This window comes from Coregonus lavaretus (assembly GCF_964263955.1).
Source record: "Coregonus lavaretus genome assembly, contig: HAP1_SCAFFOLD_134, whole genome shotgun sequence".
In the NCBI taxonomy this organism is placed as follows: Eukaryota; Metazoa; Chordata; class Actinopteri; order Salmoniformes; family Salmonidae; genus Coregonus; species Coregonus lavaretus.
In genome coordinates this window covers 112,201-134,976 of record NW_028158555.1, presented here as the reverse complement: position 1 = coordinate 134,976, position 22,776 = coordinate 112,201, and the positions used below count along the sequence as shown (strand labels likewise).

At 43.9% G+C, this 22,776-nt stretch overlaps 1 protein-coding gene across 3 annotated transcripts in view; it reads left to right on the top strand.

The window, feature by feature from the left end:
* The first annotated feature begins 7,932 nt into the window (after positions 1-7,932).
* The window catches only part of usp7 (ubiquitin specific peptidase 7 (herpes virus-associated)), a 44,948-nt gene continuing 30,104 nt past the window's right edge, over positions 7,933-22,776 (top strand). For 2 of the 3 annotated variants that reach the window (XM_084198056.1, XM_084198055.1), the window contains exons 1-8: positions 7,933-9,290; positions 15,903-16,004; positions 16,371-16,569; positions 17,709-17,847; positions 18,113-18,201; positions 18,581-18,689; positions 18,862-18,992; positions 19,736-19,790. In XM_084198056.1, coding sequence (XP_084054182.1) covers positions 9,209-9,290; positions 15,903-16,004; positions 16,371-16,569; positions 17,709-17,847; positions 18,113-18,201; positions 18,581-18,689; positions 18,862-18,992; positions 19,736-19,790 — 906 coding nt within the window. In that variant the 5' untranslated portion in view covers positions 7,933-9,208. Of the gene's footprint in view, positions 9,291-9,547; positions 9,641-15,902; positions 16,005-16,370; positions 16,570-17,708; positions 17,848-18,112; positions 18,202-18,580; positions 18,690-18,861; positions 18,993-19,735; positions 19,791-22,776 lie in introns of those variants that run through there. The other variant, XM_084198057.1, reaches the window with a different exon arrangement.

Genomic DNA, 22,776 nt, shown 5'->3' with positions numbered 1-22,776 from the left:
GAGAAGTAAAAAGCTGTGGCCAATAGCTTTAACATCACATGTATGTAAGATTATGGAACGTATCATTACCGAGAGGCTAACTTACTTCCTGGAGAGCAGAGGGCTAGTAACGCCACATCAGAGTGGGTTCAGGAAGGGTAGGGGAACTATGGATCCAGTGCTCTGCTTAGAAGCAGAGGTCAGGAAGGCTCAGGTGAACAAGTACATTGTTGTAGCTGTCTTTTTTGATGTGGAGAAGGCGTATGATATGATGTGGAAGGAGGGGTTGTTAATCAAGTTTGATTATGGGGGTAGGAGGAAGAACATACAACTGGATAAAGGATTTCCTGTTTGGAAGGTCTATCCAGGTGAGGGTGGGGAAGTCTTTATCAGGCAGCTACTTGGTGGATAACTGTACACCACAGGGGAGCGTGATTAGTCCTCTGTTGTTCTCAATCATGATCAGGGATGTTTACTCTCAGGTACAGCAGGATATAGGGAGGTCGTTATTTGCAGATGATGGGGCCTTATGGAAGAGGGGAAGAAATGTGCCATACATAGTCAGGAAGGTACAGGAAGCAATTGATGAGGTAGAGCGGTGGGCATTAATATGGGGTTTCAGGTTCTCTGTAGAGAAAACTCAAACAGTGTTCTTTACCAGGAGGAAGGTGGGAGATGAGGTATGCTTGAGGTTATATGGGAGAAACTTGGAGGGGTTGGGGTCCTTCAGGTTCCTTGGGGTATACTTTGACACTAAACTCCCTTATACTTTTACTAAAAAAATACCCTACCATCTAACACTACACTCACAAAAAAAGTCATAATAATAATAATGAAATAACACCACCCTACTCCACTATTTAAATCTATTTAGTCCTACCTCAGGCCAACAACCTGAAAGGATTGGACACCACCACTTACACACCCTGTAACTCTTATGATGTCAAGTCTCGCACACTCAAATACCTCTCTGCAGCTGCCACCACAACCTCAATTTGCTGCGACTTACGTTCCATCCCTGCAGTACAGTTGATACCCACTGCTATAAATGCTAAACATCCAATCTTACTGAAACATATATCACTTGTTGGTTTGTTGGTACTGGTACAGATCTACTACTCACACCACTCCTCCCCCTTGACCCATCTTCCTCTACTTTCTTCACTGCCTCAGCATATGACAACTTCTGCACTACTCTTACCCTGTAAACCTCAACCTGCCTCTCTCACACAGGACATTTCTGATCCCCAGCCCCATGGGCACCCCTACAATTAACACATACCACTACTTTCACCAATGCTACACATTCCTTTGTCTCATGCCCTTCTGCGTACTTCTCACACCTAGGAACCTCCCTCCTACACACTGCTGCCACATGCCCATAAGCTTGACACCTGTAACAACGTAATGTATTCGGCACAAAAGCTCTTACAGGATAACTTATATATCCTAACATTACTTTGTCGGGCAAAGACTCAACATCAAAACTCAAAAGAACAGACAATGACTCTTCTGTTTCACCACTCACGCCGCCCTGTCTGCGTCGCAACAAACGACGAGCATCACAAACACCGGGAATCTTCCCCTTCAGTTGGTCAACTTTTACATTTACTGCTACCCCAGTAAACACTCCTTTCAATGGCAGCCTTTTCTTGAGCGCAAAACAATTCACATGTCTTGCCCCCATTCGTTTAAAGCGGAGCGCCTGCTCCCTCTGACGAGTAGAAACACAAACAATTATCACAAGACCACTTCTGGTTACCCTCAACGATTCCACAGCACCCAACTCTGTTTTCACCCACCCTGAAACCAAAAATGGATCAGCCAAAAGACAAGGTTCCACCTTTTCCAAAAACTTCACTCCAACTGTCACAGACTCATCTTTATCCTGACCCTCGGTGCTAGCCTCGGGCTCCAAGAACTTTACCACACCTACCTCCTCCGATAATTCGCCCTCATTCACTTCCATTTCTCCTCCTGTCTTCAGCTCACTCTGCTTATACTTTCTACCATTCTTCTTTAACAAACCATCTCCCTCTTTTAGAACCAAGTTCTATTTTAGCGCCTGGCTACACAGACGCTCAATGACGTGCGCGACCGCTGTGGGTACAATGATTGAAAAACATGTATGTGTACATTTATTTTGCAGTTTGGTCAGCATGTTAGGTTTCCACTAGAATTTATAGCCAGTCAAAATTTATGGAAGCCCATTCCCGCCACCAAAAACATTTTAAAATGTTGATACTTTCGAAACATTTCGAGCTACTAGGCACTGCATCTCAGTGCTTGAGGCGTCACTACAGACCCCCTGGTTCGATACCAGGCTGTATCACAACCGGCTGTGATTGGGAGTCCCATAGGGCGGCGCACAATTGGCCCAGCGTCGTCCGGGTTTGGCCGGTGTAGGCCGTCATTGTAAATAAGAATATGTTCTTAACTGACTTGCCTAGTTAAATAAATGTAAAATAAAAAATAAAATAAAAACTAGCTACATTTCTTTCGATGCTATCAAATTTTTTTTTGATGCTATCTCAACATTTAAAGACACTAAGTCAACATTTCTAGATACCTAAGTCAACATTTCCAGATACGTAAGTCAACATTTCGAGATACTAACTCAAAATAATTCGAGATACTAACTCGACATTTCGAGATAGTAGAACATACATATAGGATATGTTTCTTCATTTGTAGCATTATATGGCGGTTTCCATATACCCACGTTGCAGAGATCAGCACTGCAGGGCTGCTGGCAAATGTGTAGTAAACTGGCCTTTGCCCCAAAATATGGGATAAAAAAATATTAACAGAAAAGTGTTGAAAAGAGGGACAAAGTACTGTTGTTTAGACTAATTTGCCTCATGATTTGTCAACTCGTGCACAATAAATCTGTGCTAAAGTCTGATCAACTGTAGCCTACTGATAACAACATTTTACATTTTAGTCATTTAGCAGACGCTCTTATCCAGAGCGACTTCCAGTTAGTGAGTGCATACATATTTTTTTTCTTCATACTGGCCCCCCGTGGGAATCGAACCCACAACCCTGGCGTTGCAAGCGCCATGCTCTAAATCATTTGTAAAAATTGAGAAGAGTAACGGCCCAAGGCAACTGCCCGGAGGGACACCGCACTGTACATATCTGATGTTAGAGAAGCTACAACCACAGCTCCGGGTAGCCTGGAGAAGCCTATGAGCTCTGATTCCCTGTGGCCAGGGGAAAGAAAGCGGTAACGTCATGTATTTATAGCCTAAAATAGGCCTATTTATTTGTGTTAAGAGAAAAAAAATTATATTCAAACTTCGGGTGGGTAGGCTACCTAGACCTTATCAATCCCTTATCAATTAATCAATCAACACAGTGATGACATACAATGTGAGTGACTTTTTAATTACAGATGCAAAGGCCTACATGATGCAACCCTGCATACAGCCAGCTCAGCCCTGTTAGTTCTATTGTCCAATCACAGTTGTTGTCTAGTTTTCGTTTAACCATGATTAGAAAAACTCTGGTCCCATCATAGCCCATATAAAACTATTTTACAGCTGATTTATTACTATGTAAAAAAAAAAGTGATAGTATCTCAATTTTTTTAGATTGTATCAACATTGACATTTATTTGGGGTGGCGGGAATTGGCTTCCATAAAAATGGGCTATATCTTAAAAATTCATGAAAGCAAAAGTTAGCTTTTTGGTCTTAATTTAAGTTTCGGGTTAGGCATAAGGTTAGCAGTGTGGTTAAGGTTAGGGGTAAGGTTAGGGTTAGATTTAAAATCACATTTTAATAAGATAAATTGTAGAAACAGGCGGGGTTTAGCCATAATTGTGACTTTGTGGCTATAGAAGCTAGTGACGACCAAGCTCTTACTGTTCAAAGCAGTCATATTCACATAGCTAGCTATATAATGATGTGCCAGTTCAGTATAGTAGTGTAACATAACAAAAATACAATGATTTAAATAATGATTACAATTATTTTGGGAGTTTGATAGAGAGAGAAACACCTGGCACCATTTTTGCTATGCTACTGCAAGTCATTGCTACTGAATGCATGTAAAACAAAAACAATTTGAGTTAAAAGTCACTCTCTAACTTCATTCTCACTTTTGCGACCTTTTGCTTTTTATTTCCTAAAGGTTTTTCATAGAAGGAATCTGCTCACATCACTCCTCGATATAGGTGTGCTTCTCTGGAGAAGTAGGCCTCATTTCCAAACTCTTGTAGGTTTTCTCTATCAGGGCCTATATTCAAAGTCTGGACCTAAACCCCATGGAAATGTTGTGGCAGGACCTGACCTGAAGCGAGCTATCCATGCAGGGAAGCCCCCAAATGTCACAGAGTTGAAGCAGTTCTGTAAGGAGGAATGGGGCAAAATTCCTCAAAACCGATGTGACTGACAGTTACAGGAAACGCTTAGGGGGTGCCACCAGTTACAGGAAATTCTAAGGGGGTGCCACCAGTTACAGGAAGCACTTAGGGGGTTCCACCAGTTACAGGAAACACTTAGGGGGTGCCACCAGTTACAGGAAACGCTTAGGGGGTGCCAACAGTTACAGGAAACGCTTAGGGGGTGCCACCAGTTACAGGAAATTCTAAGGGGGTGCCACCTGTTACAGGAAACGCTTAGGGGGTGCCACCAGTTACAGGAAACACTTAGGGGGTGCCACCAGTTACAGGAAACGCTTAGGGGGTGCCAACAGTTACAGGAAACGCTTAAGGGGTGCCAACAGTTACAGGGAACGCTTAGGGGGTGCCACCAGTTAGAGGAAACGCTTAGGGGGTGCCACCAGTTACAGGAAACGCTTAGGGGGTGCCACCAGTTACAGGAAACGCTTAGGGGGTGCCACAAGTTACAGGAAACGCTTTGGGGGTGCCAACAGTTACAGGAAACGCTTAGGGGGTGCCACTAGTTACAGGAAACACTTAGGGGGTGCCACAAGTTACAGGAAACACTTAGGGGGTGCCACCTGTTACAGGAAACACTTAGGGGGTGCCACCAGTTACAGGAAACGCTTAGGGCGTGCCACGAGTTACAGGAAACGCTTTGGGGGTGCCAACAGTTACAGGAAACGCTTAGGGGGTGCCACCAGTTACAGGAAACTCTTAGGGGCTGCCACCAGTTACAGGAAACGCTTAGGAGGTGCCACCAGTTCAAATAAAATTAGATAGAAGCTGTTTTTCATTCTCTCGGTCCCAGCTTTGATGCACCTGTACTGACCTCGCCTTCTGGATGATAGCGGGGTGAACATGCAGTGGCTCGGGTGGTTGATGTCCTTGATGATCTTTTTGGCCTTCCTGTGACATCAGGTGCTGTAGGTGTCTTGGAGGGCGGGTAGTTTGCCCCCAGTAATGCGTTCGGCAGACCGCACCACCCTCTGGAGAGCCCTGCGGTTGCGGGCGGTGCAGTTGCCGTACCAGGCGGTGATACAGCCCGACAGGATGCTCTCAATTGTGCATCTGTAAAAGTTTGTGAGGGTTTTAGGTGCCAAGCCAAATTTCTTCAGCCTCCTGAGGTTGAAGAGGCTCTGTTGCGCCTTCTTCACCACACTGTCTGTGTGGGTGGACCATTTCAGTGATGTGTTCAGTTTGTCAGTGATGTGTACGCCAAGAAACTTGAAGCTTTCCATCTTCTCCACTGCGGTCCCGTGCTTGGAGGGTACTATGGTGTTGAATGCTGAGCTATAGTCAATGAACAGCATTCTTACATGGTATTCCTCTTGTCCAGATGGGATAGGGCAGTGTGCAGTGTGATGGCAATTGCATCGTCTGTGGATCTATTGGGGCGGTAAGCTAATTGAAGTGGGTCTAGGGTGACAGGTAAGGTAGAGGTGATATGATCCTTGACTAGTCTCTCAAAGCACTTCATGATGACAGAGGTGAGTGCTACGGGGCGATAGTCATTTAGTTCAGTTACCTTTGCTTTCTTGGGTACAGGAACAATGGTGGCCATCTTGAAGCATGTGGGAACAGCAGACTGGGAAAGGGAGAGATTGAATATGTCCGTAAACACACCAGCCAGCAGTTACAGGAAACACTTAGGGGGTGCCACCAGTTACTGAATCTAAAGGTTCACATACTTTTTCACACAGGGATATTGAACGTTGAATTATTTGTGGATAAATAAATGTTTTAAAAGTATCATGTTTTTGTGCAATTTGTTAAATCTTTATCTATTATTAGATTAAGATCTAATAACATTTTAGGTTTGAAATGTGAAAATCCTAAGGGGTTAAAACATTTTCTCTGCACTCCCTGTTTCCTTCTGTTTGGTGTGTAATGAACATGACCCAGGGCTGAGCTCATTGCTGATTGACCACCTTCAAGGCTGGAGACAGACAGGTGTGAATAATATGTTAATATGCCATTTAGCAGATGCTTTTATCCAAAGCGACTTACAGTCATGTGTGCATACATTTTTACGTATGGTGGTCCCAGGGATCGAACCAACTACCCTGGCGTTACAAGCGCCATGCTCTACCAATTGAGCTACTACATTTACATTTGACATTTTAGTCATTTAGCAGACACTCTTATCCAGAGCGACTTACAGTTAGTGAATACATAATTTTTTTATACTGCCCCCCCGTGGGAATCGAACCCACAACCCTGGCGTTGCAAACGCCATGCTCTATCAACTGAGCTACATCCCTGCCGGCCATTCCCTCCCCTACCCTGGACGACGCTGGGCCAATTGTGCGCCGCCCATGAGTCTCCCGGTCGCGGCCGGCTGCGACAGAGCCTGGATTCGAACCAAGATCTCTAGTGGCACAGTTAGCACTGCGATGCAGTGCCTTAGACCACTGCGCCACTCAGGAACTGCTAGGGGACCTGTCCTCAAGTAAAGGAAACCCCAGTTTGTGTAACAACATGGACCGAGTGTTAAGTGAATTAATTAAAACCTTTAGGAGCTCAGCTATGTTAACAAGAAAAAGTTTAAGGAACTTCTTCACAACGTGGCTATAGAGTAATTTAACAGGCCACTTTCCTTAAACAGCAGGACATTACCAGTGATGTGTCTGGTATGATGTCTATGGTAATCATGGCAGCTTGTTGGTCAAGACTGGTTTAGGCCAGTGTGTGTGTGTGTGTGTTCATGTGTGGGGGCGGCCGGGGTGGAGGGTGGAGGGGGGTGAACAAGACGTTCCAATAGCTTCGGATGAGTCAGCTGAAAAGCTGTGGGACCAAACCACAGCAACTTTCAGCGCAGGACAAGCCCTTCTCATATCTTTCCACTAGAGGGCACTATTTTCCTACAAACAGCACATCTCTCATCACTCAGTTCATTTTGCTTCATCCAGGATAGGAGGGAAGGATATTCTTCATATTGTAGCTAATAGCTCCAACAATAATAAACATAATAGCTATGTATTCAAAACTTCCTAAACAAATTCAGTATGAGTGTGTGGGTCCACTACGAGGCTTGAGATATAATTTCATTCCTGTGAACCTTTCAAGTTCACTGCATTTTACAACAGTCACATAATAATGCAGTAAACGGTGCAGCGAACACCAGTTTTGTATCAGCCTATTGTGTCAGAATGTTGCAATGTTCAGTTGTCCAGTTATGTACCAGAGAATTTCTTTGGATTGGAAAATTGAAGTTTAGAGACAAAAATGATGTTGGGCCCTTTCACTCAGTATTACACTGCGTTATTGCCTCATCATATATCCTTAAAACAGAATATACTCCAAAGCTGGGGAAAATAATACAATTTACACAACTCATATCCACAGCACTGGAGAATAAAATTAATGTTGTGTTTGCAGTGTCTTGTTGCACATTTTAGAAAATAAAATGGTCCCTTTAAGTGCGTCCAGTTCACTCCTATTTCTGGCAAATGCTATAACCATGGGGGGTCAAAATCCGGCCTATGTGTGCTTTTTTTTGGGGGGGGGGGCTCAATATAGGCTTACTTTAAAATTACTAAAACCAAATCGAAACTTTGTGTAAATTGTAATGGACCTACATTCATACAGTTTCTTGACTGTGTCCAGCTAAATGGAAGCTAGACAGTCAGGGAGCATCGAAAATTCCAAAAACGATGGATAGAGGACAATTTTTTTGCACATTTTGATGGCGAGGAAATATAACCAATTTTCAGTGCGGCCCTCCCGACCTCGTTGAAGACCGAATGCGGCTCCCGGAGCAAATAGAGTTTGACACCTCTGCTATAACCCGTTATACCAACTAACGTATAATATTAGCTAGAATTCTATTTTTTGCTGCCATGAGTTGTAGCCTATGATTGCTGAGCAGTATTTTGATGAATGAATATCCACAGTCAATCAGCGAGCGACCCAGCTAGAGAGCATTGTGCTGTGTGCGGAGTGTTTAGATCTCCATGCGGATGTGACATTTCAGAGAAGAGCGCGACCGCCATTTTGAGTTTTACCTCAAACTCAACATCACAAACCAAGGGAGCGGGTGAGAAGCTCTGGCTGTGACCGGGCACATTTCTTAATTGAACACACGTTTGAAATGCGACAAGGTGCAGAATTTTGTTGCTAATAGTAATACGGTGGTTTAATGTGTTGGAAAGTCGATATCGGGCTGTGGCATCGCTATCACCCTAAACTTCTAAATTAGTGCGATTCCAAATTAGAAGCAGGTTTGAATGGATAGCTTTTTTCTCTACTCTCCCCCAGACGAGGGACAATCGGAGGAACACACGGACTGGGAATATCTAAGAGAAAGTTGTATTTCAGTGTGTATCGATAGTTTATGAACCTTTGTTTTCCCTAATTTCGTTAGTTGGCTGCATTGTGCCAGTTGGCTTTAAAACAGGGCAACAGTATTTGTTTCTCCGGCTCTAGGTCGTGAGTTGTCTTTCTCACTTCGCCAATTGCTCCATGTTAACAGTTACCTGGGGTAAAGTCGGATTTATTTAATTCAACGGGTCTCCCTTTTTGGAGCCGTAGTCACCACCACAGTCAGCGACTTGCACCCATCAAGGCGCCGAGATTGGGCGAATAGCAAGCAAATACGTCCGCGTTTCTCTGCCTGCGCCCCCTCCGAACTCTCCCCCTCAATCCCCGGCGCTGACGAGAGAAAAGGCCGAGGTTGTTTTAGAACAGGCCCAGCCGCCAAGGCTCGACCTGTCTATCCCACCTCCTCACCTTCAAACACCTCACCAACAACCCAGAAACCGGCTCCCCACGGAACCAGCAACAGACACGTTCGAGGGGAACAAAGACAACAGGCATCATCCCATCACAACAGTTGCCAACATGAACCACCACCACACTCAGCAACAGCAGCAGAAAGCCGGCGAGCAACAACTTAGCGAGCCCGAGGATATGGAGATGGAAGGTAAGAAAAAAGCCACGGGCAGAGACGAAAAAAACAATTTAATCTTTTTTTTTTTTTTATATAGTTGGCAAAGTGCATGGCCGTGGTAATCTAGCTAGCGTGAACTGATCTATCGTTACTGTAAACATCAAGGCCTGCCAGTCTGTTCATAACTGTAATTTTGCTGATGATGCGTCCATTGCAGCATCATCGGTACTGCTGACCTCGTTCGCTCGTTTAGCCAGTAGCCAACGTTAGCTAGCTAGTGTTGTTGACAACTACAAGCGTCATTGATGTAGCTAGTTAGGTAACGTTGTACAACCCGGTAACTAGCTGAGGCTTGCTAGCTACATCCCACATGCAACTGGCAGGTTAGCGCATTAACAATGTCTGATTTATTGCACTCTCACTGTCTGACGTTAGCTAGCTAGCCAAGTTAGCGTGATAAACGTGGCGCAGTCAACTTGGTGGCTACCGATGGTCAAAACATCCGTTTTGGTTTAACGTAATCCAACTTTTGAGTGAAAGATTACATTCACCACATATTGTACAGTATATTTACGACCGCCATATATTGACTGTCACCTAACAAGCTAACAAGATACATTGATTATATTTTGATCAGTTGGCTAGTTTGCAGTAGCATTTATCATTCATTCATCTCGGTTAGCTAGCCAACCTGCTAGTTGCCAAATAAACCGACTCAATAGCTCACTCCCGCTACAAAATCGATCGTTTGTGCACGGTCACAAGGGTTACGTTATCACAATTTTAGTCTGGATGTTACATCCCCCGTTCATGTTTGTAAACACTAGCCCACCTAGCTAAAGTTAGCTTGTTTCACTTGACTCTTGAGCCTACGCATGCAGTTTTAACAATGACAATTAATGACCCAGCAGTATTAGGCAAATGTTGCTGCTATTTACTTACACTTTCGACTGACCAATTGATAGTTAGGTATTTGACAGTTCTCATGGCTACTGTGCATTTACTATTTTGCTTGCTAGCTAGTCAACCCGAGTAGGTAATGTATTTGTAATTAGCTAACTAACGTCAGCTCTACTTAGCCGCGAATCAGCTAACGTTAGCCATGCTACAGTAGCTAACTAGCAAGATGAGATCAGTCAGTGGTCCACATTAATCGCGTAACTCAGTTTTGTTGTAAAAAATATATGTATAATTTAATAACTTTTATTGGTAATATTGTTTTACTTTATTATCATTGTTAACTGAAAATTGTTCGCGTTAGCTAGATCTTAGCTAACGTCATAGGCCTCTCGGTGGACGGGGGTGTGTGGCGATTATATTCCAAGATGGTGGATACTTAGCTAGCTAGTATTTTGCAGCGATCAATTTGAAGCAAGGCCTTACATGTTTGTTTACGTTTTATAAAGGAAGGGTTTGCATCATCGTTATTTAGACTCGCATGTCATTTCTGTGATGATCAAACGAGCTAGCGATACAGGAAATAATAATGTAGCTAACTAGATGGATAACTAATTTAGCAGTGGTGATAGCAAGCTCAAATACCTATTTCATTAGCTAGCATAGAGGTACTAGCTAGCTAACAATTCAGTTAATCAACACAGATGCGTCAATTTGTTTTGCCACACATCAACTATAGTCTAAGCTAGATAGCGAACGAAAGTTAGTGAAATAAGCACCAGTGCCCAAAAGATGGCCGGAAATATTTATTGGAGCACAGCTAGCTATGTTGTGTTTAGCCACGTTTAGGATTTAGCCAACATGGGAACTCGAGGCTGGTGGCAGTGCAGGGTTTATGTTGCATCGACACAGCCAGCGCGCGTGGATTTGCTGCTTCATTGTTTGAAGACACAACGCGCGTGGCTCGCCATTTTTAATTATCCCCATTTGTTGGGACAGTCAACAACATGTCTGACCGTTTAGCAATATTTTCGTCAATAGCATGCTCTTTAGCATTATGATAAATTGTAATGCATATGATAAAATTGAGATTACACATAATTCATCATTACCACAGGTGCATCAGACCAATTGATAGATTCTTTGTTTGATTTATTTACACAACTGATGTTTGGATCAGCAGATTCAAGTCTAGCTGAGGTGCATGGACAAGAGGCCTTTCACTGTAATAGCCATACATTACAACCAGGTGGTTTACATTGGCACCTTGTCATTCGTATAACATTTTAATTGCATCCATCTTACTAAATGTACTTAACTTAACACCGGTGGTTAGCATTCCTACTCTGAGATGCATGCCAACCTGATCCTAGATCAGCATTCCTACTCTGAGATGCGGGACAGGAAGTGGTCTACTAGCTCTAGCTACGGCTGAGTCCCAAATGGCAAAAACAAAATCTTTTCGGAGGACAATATAAACTTTATTACAGTTTTTTTATTTTGTTGTCACGTACATTCTACACACATTTTACATACATGGCACTTTATTTTTTCAGTAATTACATAGCAAGAATAAAGTATTTTGATATACATTACATCTAGATAGATAGTACTTATACGTTATACATTGTGTTTTCAGTCATAACTGTTATAGAACGCCCCCCCAGCTACTCTGTCCATCCCGTCCAGGGCCTAAAATTAACACCTGCCAAATGCGGGTAGATTTTGGCATTGGCAGGTAAGATGTCTATTTCACCAGCCACGTTGTCGGGAGGTCAAGGCTCCACAGTGTGAGCATTTCACTTGCATTTGTGAGTAAAAATAGTCAATTATGATCACATTTATACAGTGAGGGGAAAAAAGTATTTGATCCCCTGCTGATTTTGTACGTTTGCCCACTGACAAAGACATGATCAGTCTATAATTTTAATGGTAGGTTTATTTGAACAGTGAGAGACAGAATAACAACAACAAAAATCCAGAAAAACGCATGTCAAAAATGTTATAAATTGATTTGCATTTTAATGAGGGAAAGAAGTATTTGACCCCCTCTCAATCAGAAAGATTTCTGGCTTCCAGGTGTCTTTTATACAGGTAACGAGCTGAGATTAGGAGCACACTCTTAAAGGGAGTGCTCCTAATCTCAGCTTGTTACCTGTATAAAAGACACCTGTCCACAGAAGCAATCAATCAATCAGATTCCAAACTCTCCACCATGGCCAAGACCAAAGAGCTCTCCAAGGATGTCAGGGACAAGATTGTAGACCTACACAAGGCTGGAATGGGCTACAAGACCATCGCCAAGCACCTTGGTGAGAAGGTGACAACAGTTGGTGCGATTATTCGCAAATGGAAGAAACACAAAACAACTGTCAATCTCCCTCGGCCTGGGGCTCCATGCAAGATCTCACCTCGTGGAGTTGCAATGATCATGAGAACGGTGAGGAATCAGCCCAGAACTACACTGGAGGATCTTGTCAATGATCTCAAGGCAGCTGGGACCATAGTCACCAAGAAAACAATTGGTAACACACTACGCCGTGAAGGACTGAAATCCTGCAGCGCCCGCAAGGTCCCCCTGCTCAAGAAAGCACATATACATGCCAGTCTGAAGTTTGCCAATGAACATCTGAATGATTCAGAGAAGAACTGGGTGAAAGTGTTGTGGTCAGATGAGACCAAAATCAAGCTCTTTGGCATCAACTCACCTCGCCGTGTTTGGAGGAGGAGGAATGCTGCCTATGACCCCAAGAACACCATCCCCACCCTCAAACATGGAGGTGGAAACATTATGCTTTGGGGGTGTTTTTCTGCTAAGGGGACAGGACAACTTCACCGCATCAAAGGGACGATGGACGGGGCCATGTACCGTCATCTTGGGTGAGAACCTCCTTCCCTCAGCCAGGGCATTGAAAATGGGTTGTGGATGGGTATTCCAGCATGACAATGGCCCAAAACACACGGCCAAGGCAACAAAGGAGTGGCTCAAGAAGAAGCACATTAAGGTCCTGGGGTGGCCTAGCCAGTCTTCAGATCTTAATCCCATAGAAAATCTGTGGAGGGAGCTGAAGGTTCGAGTTGCCAAACGTCAGCCTCGAAACCTTAATGACTTGGAGAAGATCTGCAAAGAGGAGTGGGACAAAATCCCTCCTGAGATGTGTGCAAACCTGGTGGCCAACTACAAGAAACGTCTGACCTCTGTGATTGCCAACAAGGCTTTTGCCACCAAGTACTAAATCAAGTTTTGCAGATGGGTCAAATACTTATTTCCCTCATTAAAATGCAAATCAATTTATAACATTTTTGACATGCATTTTTCTGGATTTTGTTGTTGTTATTCTGTCTCTCACTGTACAAATAAACCTACCATTTAAAATTATAGACTGATCATGTCTTGGTCAGTGGGAAAACGTACAAAATCAGCAGGGGATCAAATACTTTTCCCCCTCACTGTAGAAAAATAAATGCTGCAGTAGCTGTTTTCAAAGTATTTCTGCTGTTTTGTTTCATAGCTATTAAATTAATCGCGTAATTTTTAATCTACCTGCCAAGGTGGCTGGTGGTCCAAAAAGTTGCATTTATTCCCCATCCCACCTATCCGTAAACCGCCCTCTTGTGATTTCCATGTGCCATATATTTTTCAATTGTGCTGTGATGTTTCATATATATAAATTCTGAACCTGTCTAATCATTACATTTTTTTAATCACATAGTATCTACAGATTGTAAGTTAAAGATAAATATTTTTACTAAAATTATTATATTGTTAGTTGATTATGGTTTTCCGAATCTCCCAACAGTGCTATTTGTAGGGTTAATTTTAGATAAATGTTGTGATTTTCAGCCATTCCTGAATCTGTGACCAGAAACAAGCTACATGGGGGCAATACCAAAATAAATGATCGAATGATTATCTTTTCGTAGCAAAATCTATTGGCCCATTGGACCATGTGACGTGGGCATAAGTATTGCCCTAGGTTCCCCAACTGCTGGTTTTATTTGGCCTCCCAAGTTTCCAGATATTTTTATTTTATATATATTTTTTATTTTCATTGTTGGACATAAAATACTGTAAAAACACCAGGAAGTCAGCTCCAAGTAAATTTTACTTTAAGACATCTGTTCCCAAGTATTCCCACGCATAACAGAGAGACACGTGATGGTATACAAATGTATAAGCAAGGTTTGAAATGATTGTTTTCATCAAACAATATATCTGTTTGTGCTTCTTGCGGTCAATTTGCAATCTACAAATTATTTGTAAGTATGTTCCGGCCCCACTGACCATCCGCTGAAGGAAAAAATGGCCCCGCGGCTGAATCTAGTTGATGATCCCTGGAATTGGGTGTCATTTGGGACGCAGGCTGAGTGAAGTGACACATGCCGTTAGCTGCCTGTAATCCACTTGGGAAAATGAGGTCAGTCTCGTGAGCGTGGCTCACTGGGGCTCCGTACGTACACACACACACGTACATGCAACCAGGCTCTCGCACACAGCCATAGGAGGGCATGAGCAGGGAAGAGATGATGCGCATACTGCTAGGATAGGCAAGGATACACACACACACATACTGATGCTTTTCTGTCATTCAAACTGACTGTAGAATTGTTAACGGAGAGAAGGTATAGTTCACTTGACTCTCACACTCTTAATCTGACCCTCAAATGGCACCCTATTCTATACACCTTCCCTATGAGCCCTGTTTAAAAGTAGTGCACTACATAGGGAATAGGGTTCCATTTGAGCCACAGACTTACTGTGTTCTTCAGTAGACTTCTTTGTTTTGGGTATGTTGTGATTCATGAGACTAGTCCCAGGCTCTTTTGTCTGTGTAATTACCTGCCTGATTTTCTCCTGTCCCCTTCTTAAACCAGCTACACAAGCTTGTGTGTCAGAGGAGCTCACAGCTTAATCCTGCATTGTTACTAATGACCAGACTGCTGTAGTCGACTGCTGCTGCTGCTGCAACACTGCCTCAGCACTAAAGTGTTCTTCCTGATGGTTAAATTGTGACGACAGTACCGCATCCTAAATGGAACCCTATTCCCATAGTGTCCTGGTCAAAAGTAGTGCACTATATAGGAAATAGGGTGCGATTTGGGACGCAACCAGCGTCTTTAGATGGAACAGAAGTTAATTTCCCTGCTAAAGAGGAAACACAGACATCACGATGAAACCTCCATACAGATCAGTGTTTTAAAGTGACCCAGTCAGGATGACTTTACACAGTCATCATAACTTCCATGATGAGAAGACGCTGATGTTTCAGGAACCAAAATGTTCCTCTGTGCACCTCTTTCTAGTTACGGACGTTTGCGCTGTATCGTTGTTGGGCATCATGCGGAAATAACATACTGGTAGACGCTTAGCCTCTATTTGAGGGAGATATTTCCTAGCTAGTGGACTGTGTGTCTTCCCATTCATTTGATCATCATGATACCAGTAAGAAACAACATTTCTGTTCGGGCCGGGAAAATGCCAGTATCGCAATATTTTTGTCATGGCAAAAATGAAAACACGAAGCAGACCAAACTCGTTGGTCCTTTAAAAACCTGCTGTGTGTGTGTGAGAGAGATTAAAAGACTCCTGGATGACAACATAATGATGTTTGTTTCCAACATTAGGGCTGTTTTCCTAAAGAAGTGAAATCCGCTTGGTGTTTTGTTTCCATGCCACGATACTAAGGAATATCTCCATCCTGGTATCTTCCAGACCTGATTTCTTTGTTTATCCTTGTGTGTGTGCAGCTGGGGACACAGACGACCCCCCGAGAATCCCAGCCAACCCGGTGATCAACGGGAACGTTGCCATGGCAGACGGACACAACACAGAGGAGGATATGGAGGATGGTGAGGATCTCACACACACTCACTGATGGACACACACACACACACTCTGATATGGACACACTCACTCATGGACGCACATGTGACGGAGTGGAGAACACCGTCACACACACACTGATGGACACACACACGTCACACACACACACACACTGATGGACACACACACACACACCGTCACACACACACACTGATGGACGCACATCTGACGGTGTGGAGAACACGTCACACACACACACTGATGGACACACACACACACACACACACACACACACTGATGGACACCTACAGTCACACACACACACTGATGGACACACACACACTGATGGACACACACACTGACCCACCTCTCGTGTGTATGTGTGTATCCAGACACCAGCTGGCGGTCGGAGGCGACGTGCCGTTTTGTGGTGGAGAGGTTCAGCCGGCTGAGTGAGTCTGTTCTCAGCCCGTCCTGCTTCGTCAGGAACCTGCCCTGGAAGATCATGGTGATGCCTCGCTTCTACCCGGACCGGCCGCACCAGAAGAGTGTTGGCTTCTTCCTGCAGTGCAACGCAGACTCCGACTCCACGTAAGTCACATGATACATGCACACAGATACACACAAACATCACAGGTGGGATCTAAACCCTGGTAGCCCACTCGGGACCAATGCCTTAATCATTAGGCCCCTAACGCAGAGACGCTGATCCACACACACACACACACACACACATATAGAGAGAGAGCGCAACACAGCATTGCTTCATTTCTCTTAGTCGGTAGAGACGGGGCCTATCTCATGGTATTTGTATCCTGGTGACTCCATGTAAGTCAAATGATACATACACACGTCGTTGGTGGGATCTGAACCCCGGTCTCCCCCTGGGGAAACCAACTTTACCATTCATTAGGACAAGAAGACATTTCATCTTGGGCCGAGGGTGACACTGTTTTTGAAGTTGTAAGCAGGGTGCGATGAACTCCCCTCCACTACAAACACACACACGATTACTTTCCCCATCAGACTTTTTATTTGGACTTTTTAAGCGGAAACTGCCTCCGCTCATGATGTGTGTGTGTGCGTGGTGTAACGTTTAAATGTGTCCCCCTGGTGTAATGTGTAAATGTGTCCCCCTGCTAGGTCCTGGTCGTGCCATGCTGAAGTTGTTTCCTGGTGTAAATGTGTCCCCCTGCTAGGTCCTGGTCGTGCCATGCTGAAGTTGTTTCCTGGTGTAACGTGTAAATGTGCCCCCCTGCTAGGTCCTGGTCGTGTCATGCTGAAGTTGTTTCCTGGTGTAACGTGTAAATGTGTCCCCCTGCTAGGTCGTGCCATGCTGAAGTTGTTTCCTGGTGTAACGTGTAAATGTGTCCCCCTGCTAGGTCGTGCCATGCTGAAGTTGTTTCCTGGTGTAACGTGTAAATGTGTCCCCCTGCTAGATCGTGCCATGCTGAAGTTGTTTCCTGGTGTAACGTGTAAATGTGCCCCCCTGCTAGGTCGTGCCATGCTGAAGTTGTTTCCTGGTGTAACGTGTAAATGTGTCCCCCTGCTAGGTCGTGCCATGCTGAAGTTGTTTCCTGGTGTAACGTGTAAATGTGTCCCCCTGCTAGATCGTGCCATGCTGAAGTTGTTTCCTGGTGTAACGTGTAAATGTGCCCCCCTGCTAGGTCCTGGTCGTGCCATGCTGAAGTTGTTTCCTGGTGTAACGTGTAAATGTGTCCCCCTGCTAGGTCGTGGTCATGCCATGCTCAGGCCATGCTAAAGATCATCAACTATAAGGACGATGAGAAGTCGTTCAGCCGCAGAATCAGCCACCTCTTCTTCCACAAGGAGAACGACTGGGGCTTCTCTAACTTCATGTCCTGGAGCGTGAGTAGCGCGCACACACACTGGTATACACACACATACACACACACACCGGTATACACACACACACACACCGGTATACATACACATACACACACACACCGGTATACATACATACATACACACACCGGTATACACACACACACACCGGTATACACACACACCGATATATATACACACACACACCCCATTATATACACACACACCGGTGTATACACACACATCGGTACAGACACACCCAACATGATTTTACCATGTGTGTTTCCAGGATGTGACTGATCCAGAGAGAGGCTTTGTGGAGGATGATAAAGTCTCCTTTGAAGTCTACGTACAGGCGGATGCTCCCCACGGAGTGGCGTAAGTCTTTATACCCCCGGTCTCTCTCTCTTCTCTCTCCCTCCTTATCCTCTCTCTCTTCTCTCTCCCTCCTTATCCTCTGTCTCTGTCTCTGTCTCTGTCTTCTGTCCTCTCTCAGCTCTGTGTTTTGGCACCATTGGCCAGTTCACCAGATGTTTGGAATAACAGCTGCAATGAGTTAACACAATACCTTGAACAAGTTCTGTTCGGCAGTGTCTTGAATTTCAACTATCATTTTTTTTAAAGCTTCATTTAAGAATGTTTAACTTCTAGTGAACTGAGCATAGATCCTGTGATCCTGACATCAATCTGTGGTTGTGAACTTGCCCCTGTCCCCCCAGTGTAGCTGGGTTAACCCCTTGCTGTCCTGTGTGTGCAGGTGGGACTCTAAGAAACACACAGGCTACGTGGGCCTGAAGAACCAGGGAGCTACATGCTATATGAACAGCCTCCTACAGACCCTGTTCTTCACCAACCAGCTACGGAGGGTCAGTGAGACAACTAACTACCACTCTGTCATACTACGCTCTCCTCTGTGCCTGCCAGGCGGTGTATATAACGCCTACAGAGGTAGACGACTCTTCTAAGAGAGGGAGTGAGTGTTTGCGTGTCTAACCACCCCCCCCCCCCCCCCCCCCCCCCCCCCCTCTCCTCTACCAGGCGGTGTACATGATGCCTACAGAGGGAGACGACTCGTCTAAGAGTGTTCCGCTGGCTCTACAGAGGGTTTTCTATGAGCTGCAACACAGCGACAAGCCCGTCGGCACCAAGAAACTCACCAAGTCCTTTGGGTAGGTGCCAGGACCGTTCAGCTAGCAGCACTACTGGAGAAAGGAACTGATTGATTGATGATACTGGAAGGGACTACCTGATGTTGTCTTGACTCATTTTCATTTTCCGTTGCTAAATGTTTTGCTACGGTGTGCACTAATGAATAATGTGATGGACACTGGTAATAAGTCACATTGTCCTGAACATGTGAAGCTTTGCATCATGTTCCATTATGGGTCAATGATTTAAACATGGTGGTTTTGTGACCGAAATGAAGTGTTTTGTGATTGTGGCCATGTTGTTTAAAACATGGTGGTTTTGTGACAGTAGTTGACAGTGATTGTGTTTTAAACATGGTGGTATTGTGACAGTAGTTGACTGTGATTGTGTTTAAAATATGGTGGTATTGTGACAGTAGTTGACAGTGATTGTGTTTAAAACATGGTGGTTTTGTGACTGTAGTTGACAGTGATTGTGTTTAAAACATGGTGGTTTTGTGACAGTAGTTGACAGTGATTGTGTTTAAAACATGGTGGTTTTGTGACTGTAGTTGACAGTGATTGTGTTTAAAACATGGTGGTTTTGTGACAGTAGTTGACAGTGATTGTGTTTTAAACATGGTGGTTTTGTGACAGTAGTTGACAGTTATTGTGTTTAAAACATGGTGGTTTTGTGACAGTAGTTGACAGTAAAAGTGTTTAAAACATAGTGGGAAATGTGACAGTAGTTGACAGTGATTGTGAGCGTGTTGTTTTCTGTGTAGGTGGGAGACATTAGACAGCTTCATGCAACACGACGTTCAGGAGCTCTGCCGAGTGGTAAGTCGTTTTTCTGTGTGTGTGTGTTCGTTTTATAAATGTGTGTGTGTCCGTTCCATAATATGTGTGTGCAGGGCTCTAAATTAAAAAAATTCCTAACTTTTTTAAAAGGTAGGTTGCACGACATTACATTTAGGAGCACCAGAAAATACGATTTTTTAAAAGCAGCAATATGTCACTTTTTGGGCAACCGGACCAGGTGTTAGGTTTACTTTTTGCGTCTTTTACTTTAGGTCTTGTACACCAGCTGAAAATACAATATTTTTGGTTATTGAATAAATATTTCAAAGCGATTTTTAGATGGTATTTATTTATTTATTTCACCTTTATTTAACCAGGTAAGCCAGTTGAGAACAAGTTCTCATTTACAACTGCGACCTGGCCAAGATAAAGCAAAGCAGTGCGATAAAAACAACAACACAAAGTTACATATGGGGTAAACAAAACATAAAGTCAAAAAATACAACAGAAAATATATATACAGTGTGTGCAAATGTAGCAAGTTATGGAGGTATGGCAATAAATAGGCTATAGTGCAAAATAATTACAATTAGTATTAACACTAGAATGCTAGATGTGCAAGAGATTATGTGCAAATAGAGATACTGGGGTGCAAAAGAGCAAAATAAATAACAATATAGGGATGAGGTAGTTGGTTGGGCTAATTTCAGATGGGCTGTGTACAGGTGCAGTGATCGGTAAGGTGCTCTGACAACTGATGCTTAAAGTTATTGAGGGAGATAAGAGTCTCCAGCTTCAGAGATTTTTGCAATTCGTTCCAGTCATTGGCAGCAGAGAACTGGAAGGAATGGCGGCCAAAGGAGGTGTTGGCTTTGGGAATGACCAGTGAGATATACCTGCTGGAGCGCAGACTACGGGTGGGTGCTGCTATGGTGACCAATGAGCTAAGATAAGGCAGGGATTTGCCTAGCAGTGATTTATAGATGGCCTGGAGCCAGTGGGTTTGACGACGAACATGTAGTGAGGACCAGCCAACAAGAGCGTACAGGTCACAGTGGTGGGTAGTGTATGGGACTTTGGAGACAAAACGGATGGCACTGTGATAGACTACATCCAATTTGCTGAGTAGAGTGTTGGAGGCTATTTTGTAAATGACATCGCCGAAGTCAAGGATCGGTAGGATAGTCAGTTTTACGAGGTACAATGATTCTCTACACTATACATTGCTTGTTTTGTCACAAACTGAAATTAGGCAAACTTTTTGAATTTTAGCAACCAAGAAATGGCGGAGCGATTTCTGCATATTGCACTTTTAAGTTGATTTAGATATAGCCTATGTTGGGCCTATACAAATTCTAGCTACTTTTGAAGCACATGCTGTGCCCTAGAAACTACTGTAAATACATTAGTTTATTATAAAAGCTAAAATGTTGATACAAATACCTGTCATTGAAATGACAGTCATTTATGGAATATTAGGTTTTTACATAGTGTGAAATAACAATTTTCCCATTGAGATGCATTACATTCAATTGTACACTGTCTCTTTAAAAGCGTCAGGTTTGTGATGCGTCAGGTTTGTAAAGAGATCAGTTATTCATTCATTGCTGTGATCATTGATCTCCTGAAGAAGACATCCCTTTTCCTTTCTGTCTGTGCCCCCACATGGGAAAGGGGGATACCTAGTCAGTTGGTAGGGACGTAAAGGACTCAGCGTTTAAACATTAACTTGTGTTAAATCGGACTCCCGACTGGCGCAGCGGTCTAAGGCACTGCATCTCAGTGCTAGAGGCGTCACTACAGACCCTGGTTCGATTCCAGGCTGTATCACAACCGGCCGTGATTGCGAGTCCCATAGGGCGGCGCACAATTGGCCCAGCGTCGTCCGGGTTTGGCCGGGGTAGGCCGTCATTGTAAATAAGAATTTGTTCTTAACTGACTTGCCTAGTTAAATAAAGGTTAAATAAAAAATAAACAAATAAATAGTATATAAATTACGCATATAGGCTGTGACTTACTTAGAATTAAATACAAATTAAAAGAACAATTACATATTAGTGCCTTTTCGAATTCATTTTTAGAAACACAAGGTTGACCAGTCTGTGGCTTCAGGCTCATGAGATGATGCCTGGAGAGCAGGCCAGGAGCGGAGAATATCTTCTCCTCACTCTTGCCAGGCTGGGCAGAGATGCAGAGTTTATTTTGTTATTTTTCTATAGGTAGGCCCAAAAGGTTTTTAGGCAAAATAACCCAATCAAAACGGAAAGCTCCTTGAACGTAGGAATCTGACAGGCCTATTGTGCCAAAATCAATTATGGCCTTTTGTATAGATAATAGAATGAAAATGAACCAATCATTTAATAGATCTGATGTTTAGTTTATAAATGCTTTGCTACAATGACACACTTAGTTATCTATCCACCTTGTTCCTTTCTGTTAGCATGTGCACGTAGTAAGTACACCATCATGCTTTCGGGGATACGTGTCTTTTTAGATTCCACAATGATTATTTAGTTGTGGACACTACAGCATCACTCTCCCTCTCTTGCTCTTGGTCCTCATCTTTGTAAGTCACCTTGATTTAGCACTTGTTTGTTTTATCAGTTTCTTTATGAAAATATGTAGTGAACTCCGTGACAGTAGCTAAAGCAAGGGGCTATAGCAGCACACAAGTAGACTACAAATGCATGCTGGGCCGGGCATGCCCTGAGCTTGTGAAGTGAGCGCCACTGGAGCACTACTGGAGCCAAATTGGAGCGGGCGAGAAGGCCAACACTCCAGCCTTTGGGAATCTGCGCTCCAGTCAAATTGGGCACGCTCCTCGCTCCGCTCACACACTCTGTTCCTTCCATAATGTGCGTGTGTTTATTAATATGAGTGTGTGTTTGTTTGTTTCTTAATACTCCTGAGTGGCGCAGTGGTCTAAGGCACTGCATCGCAGTGCTAACTGTGCCACTAGAGATCCTGGTTCGAATCCAGGCTCTGTCGCAGCCGGCCACGACCGGGAGACTCATGGGTGGCGCAC